General features: G+C 35.7%; 1 protein-coding gene across 2 annotated transcripts in view; it reads right to left on the reverse strand.

The window, feature by feature from the left end:
- The window catches only part of HACE1 (HECT domain and ankyrin repeat containing E3 ubiquitin protein ligase 1), a 110,814-nt gene that overhangs the window by 29,379 nt on the left and 69,201 nt on the right, over positions 1 to 12,234 (reverse strand). For both annotated transcript variants that reach the window (XM_047761646.1, XM_047761639.1), the window contains 5 exons: positions 10,198 to 10,266; positions 9,867 to 9,954; positions 6,322 to 6,433; positions 6,129 to 6,226; positions 5,857 to 5,944 (listed from right to left, as the gene is read on the reverse strand). In XM_047761646.1, coding sequence (XP_047617602.1) covers positions 5,857 to 5,944; positions 6,129 to 6,226; positions 6,322 to 6,433; positions 9,867 to 9,954; positions 10,198 to 10,266 — 455 coding nt within the window. The remainder of the gene's footprint in view (positions 1 to 5,856; positions 5,945 to 6,128; positions 6,227 to 6,321; positions 6,434 to 9,866; positions 9,955 to 10,197; positions 10,267 to 12,234) is intronic.

Here is a 12,234-nt window from a genome sequence, read left to right on the forward strand (position 1 = left end):
ATTACGGGCCAGTATCTTTGATGATTATAGATGCAAAAATTCTCAACAATTCTTAGCAAACCAAATCCAACAACATAACAAAAAGATTATACACCATAACCAAGTGTGATTCATCCCATCTTCATAAGGATGGTTCAACATATGCAAATCAATCGTCATACACCACAGTAACAAAAGAAAAGTCAAAAATCACATGATTATCTCAATAGATGCAGAAAAAGCATTTTATAAGATTCAACATCCATTCATGATAAAAACTCTTACCAAAGTGGGTAGAGAGGGAACATAATTTCAACATAATAAAAGCTATTTATGACAAACCCACAGCCAATATAATATTCAATGGTGAAAAGCTAAAAGCCTTCCCACTAACATCTAGAACAAGACAAGGATGCCCATTCTCACCACTCCTATTCAACAGAGTATTGGAAGTCCTAGGCACAGCAATTAGACAAGAAAAAGAAATAAAAGATATCCAAGTGGGAAGGAAAGAGGTAAAACTGTCATTATACACAGATGACATGATACTATACATAGAAAACCCTAGAAGTTCCCACTGTGATGCAACGGGATGGGTGGGGTCTTGGGAGCGCTGGTATGCAGGTTTGTTCCCTGGACTGCACAGTGGGTTAAGGATCCAGTGTTGTCGCAACTGTGGCTCCGATCTGATCCCTGGCCCAGGAACTCCACATGCTGTGGAGAGGGCCAAAAAGAAAAAAGAAAGAAAATCCTAAAAACCTCACATAAGAACTACTAGAATTGATAAACAAATTCAGCAAGATAGCAAGATATAAGATTAACATTTAGAAACTGGTTGTATTTCTTTATTCTAACAATGAAACATTAGAAAGAGAGTGTAAAAAAAGATCACTTTTAAAATCACATAAAAAAAAATGCTTAGGAAGAGTTCCCGTTGTGGCTCAGTGTGTCAAGGATCTATCTGATATTGTCTCTGTGAGGATGCAGGTTTGATCCATGGCCTTTCTCAGTGGGTTAAGAATCCAGCACTGCCTCAAGCTGTGGCATAGGTCAAAGATGCAGCTCAGATCTGGCATTGCCGTGGCTGTGGTGTGTGGCATAGGCCTCAGCTGCAGCTCCAATTCAACCCCTTGCCTGGGAACTTCCATATGCCACAGGTGTGGCTGTGCGAAGAAAAAAACAAAAAAACAATTTAGGAATAAACCTGACCAAAAAGGTGAAAGACCTACATGCTGAGAACTATAAAACATAAACAAAGGAAACTGAAGATGATTCAAAGAAATAAAGATATTCCATGCTCTTGGATTGGAAGAATTCATACTGTTAAGATGGCCATACTATCTAAAGCAATCTACAGATTTAATGTGATTCCCATCAAATTACCCATGACTTTTTTTCACAGACCTAGAACGAATAATCTAAAACTTTATCATAAAAGACCCAAAATTGCCAAAATAATCCTTAGGAAAAAGAACAAAGCAGGAGACTTTAGACATTACAAAGCTCCCAGCTTTCAGATAATACCACAAAGCTACAGTAATCAAAACAGCATGGTTCTGGCTCAAAAACAGAAATACAGATCTATGAAACAGTATAAAGAGCACAGAAGTCAACTCACATATCTATGATCAAAGAATCTTCAACGACTGAGGCAAGAACATACAATGGAAAAAAGACAGTCTCTTCAGCTAAGTGTTATTGGGTAAGCTGGACAGACCACATGTAAATAAATGAAGTTAGAACAATATCTTGATACCATACACAAAAATGAACTCAAAATGGCTTAAAGACTAAAATATAATACATGACACCATAAAACTTCTAGGAGAGAACACAGGCAAAACATTCTCTGACATAAATTGTGCCAATATTTTCTTAGATTAGTCTCTCTAAGCAAAAGGAATAAAAGCAAAAATAAATGAGACCTAATCACACCTACAAGCTTTTGTATAGTAAAAGAAACCATAAACAAAACAAAAAGACAACCTATAGACTGGGAGAAAATATTTGCAAATGATATGAGCAACAAGAGCTTAGTTTCCAAAATATATAAACAGCTATACAACTCATTAACAAAAAAAAAAAAAAAACCACCAATCAAAAAATGGGCAGAAGACCTAAACAGACATTTCTCTAAGAAAGACATACAGATGGCCAACAGGCACACGAAAAGATGCTCAAAGTTGCTCATTATTAGAGAAATGTAAATCAAAACAACGAGGTACCACCTCATACCAGTCAGAAGAGCCATCATTAAAAAATCTACAAATAACAAAATACTGGAGAGGGTATGGAGAAAAGGGACTTCTCCCACACTGTTGGTGGGAATGTAAACTGGTGAAGGCACTATGGAAAACAGTATGGAAGCTTCCCAAAAAACTAAGAATAGAGTTGTCATTTGATCCAGCAATCCCACTCCTGGGCATCTATCTGGGCAAAACTATAATTCAAAAGATACATGTACCCCTATGTAGCACTATTTACAACTGCCAAGACATGGAAGCAACCTAAATATCCACTGACAGATGAATGGATAAAGGTGTGTGTATGTGTAAGCAATGGAATGCTGCTCAAACAGCAACATGGATGGATGTAGAGATTATCATACTAAGTGTAGTAAGTCAGAAAGAGAAAGACAAATACCCTATCACTTACGTCACTCACATGTGGAATCTAAAATACAACATAAATAAACTTGTCTACAAAATGGAAACTGACTCACAGACATAGAGAACAGACTTATGGTTGCCAAAAGGGAGGGCGGTTTGGGGAAGGATGGATTGCAAGTTTGGGATTAACAGATGCAACTTTTATGTAATAGGGGATAAACAAAGTCCTACTATATAGCATAGGGAACTATATTCAATAGAATGTGATAAACCATAATGGAAAAGAATATGAAAAAGAACGTATATATGTATAACTGAATCAGTTTGCTCTACAGCAGAAATTAACACACTGTAAATCAACTATACTTCAATAAAATAAAAAAAGATTCTCTTACTCATTCAATAAATATTTATTGAGCTCATGCTATTTACTACTCTTTTAGGCAACAGGGCTAAAAGAATAACTGATAAATCTAATGAAACAGCATTAAAAATAAATATAATGAAGGAAAAATGATAAAGCATTTGAAAGTAAAATGTCTGGTATTTAGCATACATGGTTTAACAATTCTTTTTGTGCTTTATGGATCTTCTGTTTACCAGTGCTGGCACTGGAATAAAGGACTGCGACCAGTAAGTTTACTTAGATATAAGGTACATTTGGAAGCTTATGGCTGAATAAATTAAAAGGGCCACATGAAGAGAATTATTCACTGCTCAGTACCTTTGGAGAATCATTCTTAGTCACGCTGTAAGTCAACCCAAAGTTTTATGAGATGAAGAAAGACTTCAAAGGCAAACAACTGTAATTCCAAAAATATAATATTCTGAATAATCACAAATATTTTTACCTATAAAATAGTGAATGCTTAGGGTTACTGATGAACCAGCAAAGACTTCTTATGATTCAACTTTTTCTCCCCTAGGTCTATTATCATTCTTTCTCTAAGTACTTTCTGGGAAATCTGGGTTATTAAAAAGAATAGATATAGAGAAATAAAAAGAAAAAAACAAACAAACAGGGAAAGGTCTTCGAGAAATGAATAAATTTTTTAACTTGAAAATGAAATAAGAATATAAAGTTTATGGCCATGTTTTAAGTTAAAATAAATATGTAACACTCAGCTATTTTCATCACCTCAGAAAAATGCCATTGCATAAGAAAGTATCATTTTCATAGAATAATAATAATCATAGCATCTCATATTATTTCTGAGTACTATGTGCAAAGCAGTGAGTTAAGCATTTTTACACATCAGCTAACTGACTTCCCACTACATTTCACAACAAAGGTTATTACCATTTTCAAATGAGGAAATCAAGATCCAGAAAGGTTACATTTTCTGGCCTGAGGTCATAGCAAAAAGAGGAACAAAGCCAGGCTTTAGATTCAGTGGAATGTGGCAAAGGCCAAACTCTTAGCCCCTCTACCCCATTACTACTGCTCTATAGTAAGCGTCTTAATTTAATTAGAAAGCAAGTTTTAAATAAATTATTATAGACATTAGGTCTATCCAAACATTCCCCACATTTAAGAATTCTTAATACCTAAATTAATTTTATTCTTGTCAACTAAACATAAGAACAAGGAAATATTTCATCTATACTTTAATTTATTAATAGTATGACCCACCCAAAGAGAAGAATTACATGGCTTACAAAAAGGATGAATCACAATCTTTATGATCTATGTGCTTCAGCACATGATCTGCTGTAAGTCTGTAAAATGCACAAGTACTTCACCAAATGATTCCACACCAAATCTGTTTCAGGTATAAAACTAAATAGGGGGAGTCCCCATCATGGCTCAGTGGTAACAAACCTGACCAGTATCCATGAAGATGCAGGTTTGATCCCTGGCCTCGCTCAGTGGGTTAAGGATCAGGCATTAGCGTGAGCTATGGTGTAGGTCACAAACACAGCTCGGATCTGGCACTGCTATAGCTGTGGTGTAGGCTGGCAGCTACAGCTCAGATTCAACCCCTAGCCTGGGTAAATCCAGATCCTGCAGGTACGGCCCTAAAAAAACAAACAAAACCAAAAAACCCCAACAACTAAATAGTCAGGCTCAGAATAAGGGACTTTAAAGAAGAGAAAGAACTCTAAAATACAGTGCTCTAAAGTAAAATATTGCTTCCAAGATTAGGCCTAAATAACTAAACACGCAGCCTCATCAAACTTGTCATGTCATAAAATCACAAAGACACCAAGTTCACCTCAGAGAAAATAATCAAAGATTAGAGAATTAAAGAAGGAAGTCCCATCTTCCTAAATAATTTCAAATACATCAGGTGTGTCTGAGGATCCCATCACATAGGGGAATGCCTGCAGCTCCCTAGCATCACTGCAGCCTACCCCTACTTGCCTGTCTTAGAGTCATTCCTATTGAATGGAGATTTGCTGCGGCTTTGGTTAGATGCAATTCAGAAACTACAATTAATGAGATACCCTCTCCTCATACAAGAATTTAAACACTGGGAAAGAAAATTTTTTCAGGAAATAAAAACAACTGTGCAAAGTATTTAAAAACTGAAATCCCACTCCCACGTTCACTTGGATGTAAGTATTAAGTTAGAGCCTCTCAGGTATATCATACACAAATGAAGTGGTAACCATTTCCCTTTAGTCTACAATATCAGATTACAATTCTGTAGGTAGCAAACACCATTTCAATACAGAGGTTTTTTTATCTGTATTACATGGTTAAATAAGAGCTAAGTTGCCAGGTCTTGATCTTTTAAAAGGACTGAAAACAAAGTTACTACCTATAAACAGATTATAAGTTAAGATTTAATACCATAATTTCTAGGTTTTGTTTTTTATGACGAATAAATTTTGACTTGGAAACTCAAGGTTAGCAAATTTTAATTTTTTTCAAGATAGATTTTCTTTGAAGTTCATCTACTATTTTACAAAAGGAAATTTTAACTCAAGAAAAGTAGACTAAAGGGAAATCCTTAAACTGAATAAATTTAGTTTTATCTTATAAAGAACTGATGAAAACTTCCCTGGGGCCAGCACAAGTTCTTGAGACAAGCAGATGAGAACCAACTGTTTTAGAGAAGAGAATGCCAGAATGAGTCAGCTTCCACTCAATGATCCTATCACTCATTAACTGCTAACATTGACAGAAGCTCTGTATTGCTATTTCTCTTCTATGAAATAGGAACACCCCACCTATCTCACGAATTAAAGAATAAAAAATACACCAAAGTAGCCTGAAAATGTGACAAGTCACAGAAAAAGTCATCTAGACTGTACAACTTACCATCAGCTGATTGGGTAAACAATGCATAATCGGGATTGACTATCTCATTAGATAGAATATCAAACCACTCACGCACAACACCTTGACCCTGAGTTTAAGAAAATAAAATTATGCATCAACAGAAATATATGGCAAAGATTTTTTTCTAGATAATAATAAAATTTCAATTATATTAAATTTCTATCATTATCAATTAAATATTAAATTTTATTCAAAGGCATTTCAATCCTTTATATATAGTGATCTTGACACCACTTTATTTTTCTACCCACCATGCCTTCTTCTCCATGGAACCGTACAGCAATTCCTTGCTTTAGCTTTGCACAATTTGCTTTTGACACAACTTCACAGCTACTCCTAAAAATAGAATCTAAATATGTAGCATTGGTTAATTTTACATATTAAAATTTACAATAACTTGTATTTTGTGCCTCACGCACACATCACTCTATTTGTTAAACATACCTCTATGGACCAGCAGGATATCATTTTCATTCACTGGCCGGTGCACCATGTCTGAGTCTGGCTGTCCTGAATGCAAATGTTCATAGAACCACTCACAGCGATCTTTAAATGGCTAACACAACAAATAACAGTGAACTATGTTAGCAGTATTTCAGTCACCTAGCTATCAGGTTTACTTAACTAAAATGCTAAACGCCCTTTCTACAAATAATCATTCTCAGACCTTTATTTGTATATAGTAAGTAGTTTTACATAATGTTCTGACATTTCAACCACTATTCACAAAAAGGCAAATCTGAGTTGAAACACTCTACTTAAAAAGAATGGATTTTTTAAACTCCCTAAATTTTCAACAGAAAAAAACTTGACAAATTAAGAGAATTTAATATCAGATATACAACTGAATACACTCTCAATTTCTTTTAAACCCAAAAAGACTTGTAAGACTGAATTTCCACATCCAGAAAAATTTATGTTGCATGTTCCATTTAATTTTCCATGAAAATAATCTTTTACACCTAGTTTTAATTTCTATTCTTTGAATATATGCAAGCAACTAGAAAGGAATTTGTCATCCTTTTTTCTTCCCTTCTTCCACTCTAAAAACTGAAGAATAAGATCTCATGAACACTAAAAAGTCTCTACCTTTCATCCATTTGCCAGATATGCAAACTGCAAGTGATTTTTAATTTTTACTATCAGAAAATATTACTAAGTATCTAGTATGTGCCAATACTGCAGGTAACATAAGAGCTGTAAAAATTTCACCGATAAAATTATTCAATACAGTTAAAGAGATGAGACTAACAAAAACAATACACACATGTATAATAACATCAAGTACTAAACAGTGAAGTTCAGACTAGAGTGTACTGAAAATCTCTAAAAATTTACAAACTGTACAGATAAGCAGAGTACAAAGGTTTCATGAGGTCCTGGTTTGAACCAGGACTTAAAGATGGATAGGACTTGTTAAAGCAGCAAAGAAAGAAAGCACACCAGGCTAAGGGAGACAAGGAAAAAGGCACAGATGGAGAAACTGTGTCCCTGGAAGATGGAGTGAAGGCACCAGCACAACTCCACACATGAGGAAAGAAATGTTTGTGTAAGTAAATCAAACACATAATTACTGATTCTTCTAATCAAGTAAAAGACACAAGGTCTACTGAAGATATTTGGTCGGAGAAATAACATGGTAAATGCTAATTTACCATGGTAATTAAATGCAACTAGTACCAAGATAAATGGTAATCAAAATGTGGCCAGTACCAGGATAAAGTGAGACCATTTAGGTAGCAGCTGAAATAATAGGTACTGAGGAACAAGGAAAGAATAATAAAGTAAATCTGCAAGACATTAACTCCTTTGAATAAAGAAAAGTAAGAGAAGCTCTTGAGGGACAGAACTTAATAACAGAAAGAGCTTAGAGGTGGGGAAACTCTTCCCTCATAATCTACCCCCACACTCCTAGAAGGCACTGGTGAAAGATAATAAGTAAGGTTTCACATATTCCAAATTTAAAGTTAATTGAGATATAACTACTAGAACATGGAAATAAATACTGGAACATGCTACAGCTGAGACACTGTAAAAAGGGTCGTGAACGAAGATGAAACTGGAGGCAAGGTAAGGTCCCTTGTTCAAGGGATTAAAGATACTGGGACAGACAAGCTTCAATCCCCAACACTGAGCCATCACTATGCAGGTGGACACCTGCACTGGTCAGGCAACAAAACCCTCTCTTCTGATCAAAAATGTTGATAGCTAATGCAGATGCTTTTTGACTGACTCATTCAGGAAGGATGAGGGAAAAGGAAGTGAAAAGCAGTGACAGTATTAAAAATAGTAAACTTCCTTTCTCAAAACCTAAAGCTTCTTTCACCTATAATCTCATTTACCCTAAAATGGAGTGACCTGGCACAGGTTAAGAAACTGAACTTCAGAACCAGCCAACTTTTAAATTCTGGTTCTCCTACTTGGTAGCTGAATGACTTAAACAAGTTACTTAATCTCTTTGGCTTCAGCAAAAGTGTACCTATTTCACAAAATTGTGATGAAAATAAAATAATCTATGTAAAGCAAATGTATGGAAACTGACCTAAAGTTGGCCTTCAATAAATTTAAGTTATTATTACTACTTTATCTTTTACATTATTATTAAACCAATGTCAAAGGAGACCTATGCATGTGTATGATTTTATAAGGACTGATTCTTAGATTTCTTGAATGTTTGAAAGGGTCAGTGTCCCTGAGGATATTTCAAAACACCTATAGCATTTATGCTATTGTGGTTATGACTATTAACCAAACTACTGCCTCCAGACTATCCTACATTTTGAACAAATTATTCCCTAAAACCTAGCCAGGATCACGTCATTCAGTTATCAGTGGCTCCTGATACCTAGCAAATGAAATTCTTCAATCTGGCAATCAAGCCTCAACAGACTTTAACCCCAAGCTACCTTTCCGGAATTGTATCTGATTCCTCACCTACACAAAACTTCTGCTTAGCCAACCATTATTTTTATACACTTTTCTACCTACATCTTCTGACCTGTATCTCAGCTAGAATGTTCATCATCCTCATTTACTATCAAACGTTTGCAAGTTTTTCAATGTCCAAATTAAAATCCACCTCTTTCATCTCCCTTACCTACAGGAGCCAAAAGCAAGCTCTTCCTCCCTTAAACTGCTAAAGAACCAGGTACATTTTTATAGGTACATTTATTATCTCCCGTGCTAGACTGAATTAAGATTCTCTTGGAGAAAGAACATATGCTTTCTATCTCCAAAACAACTACCATTTGTTGAACAGACATACCAGTCACTATTTACAATTTATTCTTCAAAGAGAAGTTTTATGGGGCTGTTGTCATTATCTCTATTTTAAGATGAAAAATTCAAAGCTCAAGGATGTCAGAAATATGCTCAAAGTCACATAGCTGGTAAGTAGTAAAACATGCTTTTCCCTAGCATGTTTCACAAAACATGAGATATATGAAATGAACCCTGGTGGGTTAAAGCTCTCCAGTCAAATAAGTTTGGAGGATTAACAATGTTAAGTCACCGTTTTTACCAAAGGGCTTCTCAGAGCCTTTAGCAAGCTACTGATATCCTTTATAAATCTTCAACAGGGCATATGTTGTATTTCCTAATGTAGTGGGGGATAAAATTCCCAAGGACCAACATGCCGCCTTTGTTACAGTAGTCATTCAATACACATTTCTTCTTTCCTTTTTTTTGGCTGTACCCTTGGATGTGGAAGTTCTCAGGTCAGGGATTAAACTCCTGTCACTGCAGTAACTGGAGCCACTGAAGTGACAATGCTGAAATCTACTGAGCTACAAGGGAACTCTATCAATACACATTTCTTAAAGTCACTCCTCACACTAAAGTAACTCCACATACTAAAATAAAGAATAAGGTAATGTCACTCCTCTTACAGCAGGTGGTCTCAAGTATAATTATTACTTCACTAAAAAGTATTCAAATTGAAAACAATTTTCATTAGACAGACTATAAACAAAGTTAAGAGAAACTTCTACCTGTGCTTTTATGATATGCATAAATCTTGACATCAATTCAGGACATTCAAGGAGGAAGTGAAAGTGGTCAAATATAATCTTGGGATTTCTAAAAGAAAAACATATTCTGTTTATACGGACAAGAAAGATGAGCAGCATTATGTGACATCAAATTTAAGATATACAGATACCAAAACAGAAAAAAAATACATATTAATCCACATCTACAATACTTTCACTTGTCATTGAGCATCTTTTGAATAGTAACAGAGATAATATTTTTTCTATTGAGATAAAAATTAGAAGAAATAAAACGCTACAAAGGCAGTCCATGAAACCAAGAAAGTCTTACCTATTAACAAAACATTTTAAAACTTCATCATGTTTGCAGACAAATTCAATGAACCGAGGTGAAGTCATTCTGTGAGGGGAGTAAAAACCAATCAGAACACACAGACAAAATTTGGTAATACAGCAAGTTTTAATAACTATGCATTGAATTCAATTGGCTTCTAGACAAAAAAAATGGGGTCTGGACTGTCATTATGGAATCTGAGGCATGCCTAGTCAATTATAAGATGATATATACATTATTTTACATACATATAAAATAATTTTTCATTAACAGATTAAATGGATGATATAAACTGATAAAAAAAGATTTTTAAAAAAACTGAAATTAAGCATCTTTGTATCCTTCAATACATAATTAAGTGATCCTATAGAAAGTAACCTTCACCATTCTACATGTTAATAACACATATAATGCTTAAAACTCAAATATTTTGTACTAATTCCAAATCAGTACGAGTATCATACAGATCAGACTAAAACCTAAAAACATTATTATCTGCTATTTCTGAAATTACAAAAGAAAAAATCACAGCTTTTCTTCATCAGCAAAGGAAATAAATAATAAAATGACAACTGGGTTTTCTCTATTTTGTAATGCAAAAAAGAGACTGGCAACTGGTGTAGTCAGCAGGATTGCACACTTGCCCTTGCAGTGAACCAAGGGGAATGTCCTTCAGCTGTCACTTGCTTACTTCTTCCTAATTCAGGTGGTTAACACCATCCATCTAGGAAAGGAGCCCCACTTGCTGGTGGTCTGTCTTGCTCCAATGTGCTTTTGCATATTGCCTCTGTCACGTGTGGCCTGAGGCATCCAACCCTAAAGGTCATGGCTGCCATAATAATCCAACAATCTCCCCTGAGCAGTGTGATTGAGATATGGTCTAATAAGATGATTATACTGTCGACTTAAAAAAATGCACAACCTACAATTGATAATGGAAAAAATGAAAATCATTAACAAATTTAAGAAAAAAGAATACAGGGGGGAAAAATGCACAACCTAAAAGTTGAGAGTTAAGTTTTATTTGGGACAAAATGAAGACTATAGCCTGGAAGGCAGCATTTCAGCAGGGGCAAGTATCAGTATATACATGATTTTGGTGAAGGGGGAGGTACATGCAGCCATGCACACATTTTACAGAAGTTTGCCGCTGGTCTCATAAAGGTTACTACTAGTCATGAGAAGCAGATGTTACTACGAAGGATTTTAGTGCTTCTTTAGATACAAGTAGATGCAAGAACTGGGCTCATAAAATCTTCTAAAAGTATCTATCTGAAGATCTGTTCTGCCAGTTTTCCCAGAGCACAGAGTACCTCATTCCTGACCTCTACCTTGAGCTCCTTTCAGGGGGTGTTGAGGGGTCAGCAGCTGCAGTGCTTCATGATTTAATCCATGTAGAGACTGATGGCAAGGGCCAGTCTCCAGTTCATAAAACCAACTAATTAGAAAGGTCTCAGTTGACAATGTGTGTGAGGGTCCTCTGTGCTTCAAGGCCAAAGAAAGGTAAACGATAGGAAGGTTATTACCGTCATCTAAGGAGAGGCTCTGTGCTAAAGGCACAAGGAGAAGATTCCCTAGGGGAGGAAGGGAGATCTCTGCCTGCAACCGTGGAGCTGGTGGGCCATGCCTAGACTATGTGTCCTAACATAAAAGAGCAAAACAACCTGGCAACAGAAACCAATAGCACCACCAGAGGGTTATATACAACAGAGGCCAATGGTCTCTGTGTCACTACATCACTCACTACTGTTGCTCTTTGTCCTCTAACCCAACGGGATATTGTGGGTCCATTCCAGGGTGTAATGTTGCTAAGAAATTAATGGATAAATATAAATGCTCTAAACTTCTGGTGTAACTGCCTCTTCAGAACCCCGAGGAGCTCCTTGATAAATGCGAAAGCCCATAGTAGCTTCCTGGGCGTTATTCAATGCCACACATTCTAAAGAGCCAAGACTCTGGTATTACATTCCCAAAGAGCCTGTGCATATGCTGCTAGTGGAGGCAGAGCACAATCCAGGTTATGTTTGGAATGAG

The sequence above is a fragment of the Phacochoerus africanus genome, chromosome 2, assembly GCF_016906955.1.
Source record: "Phacochoerus africanus isolate WHEZ1 chromosome 2, ROS_Pafr_v1, whole genome shotgun sequence".
Taxonomy (NCBI): Eukaryota; Metazoa; Chordata; class Mammalia; order Artiodactyla; family Suidae; genus Phacochoerus; species Phacochoerus africanus.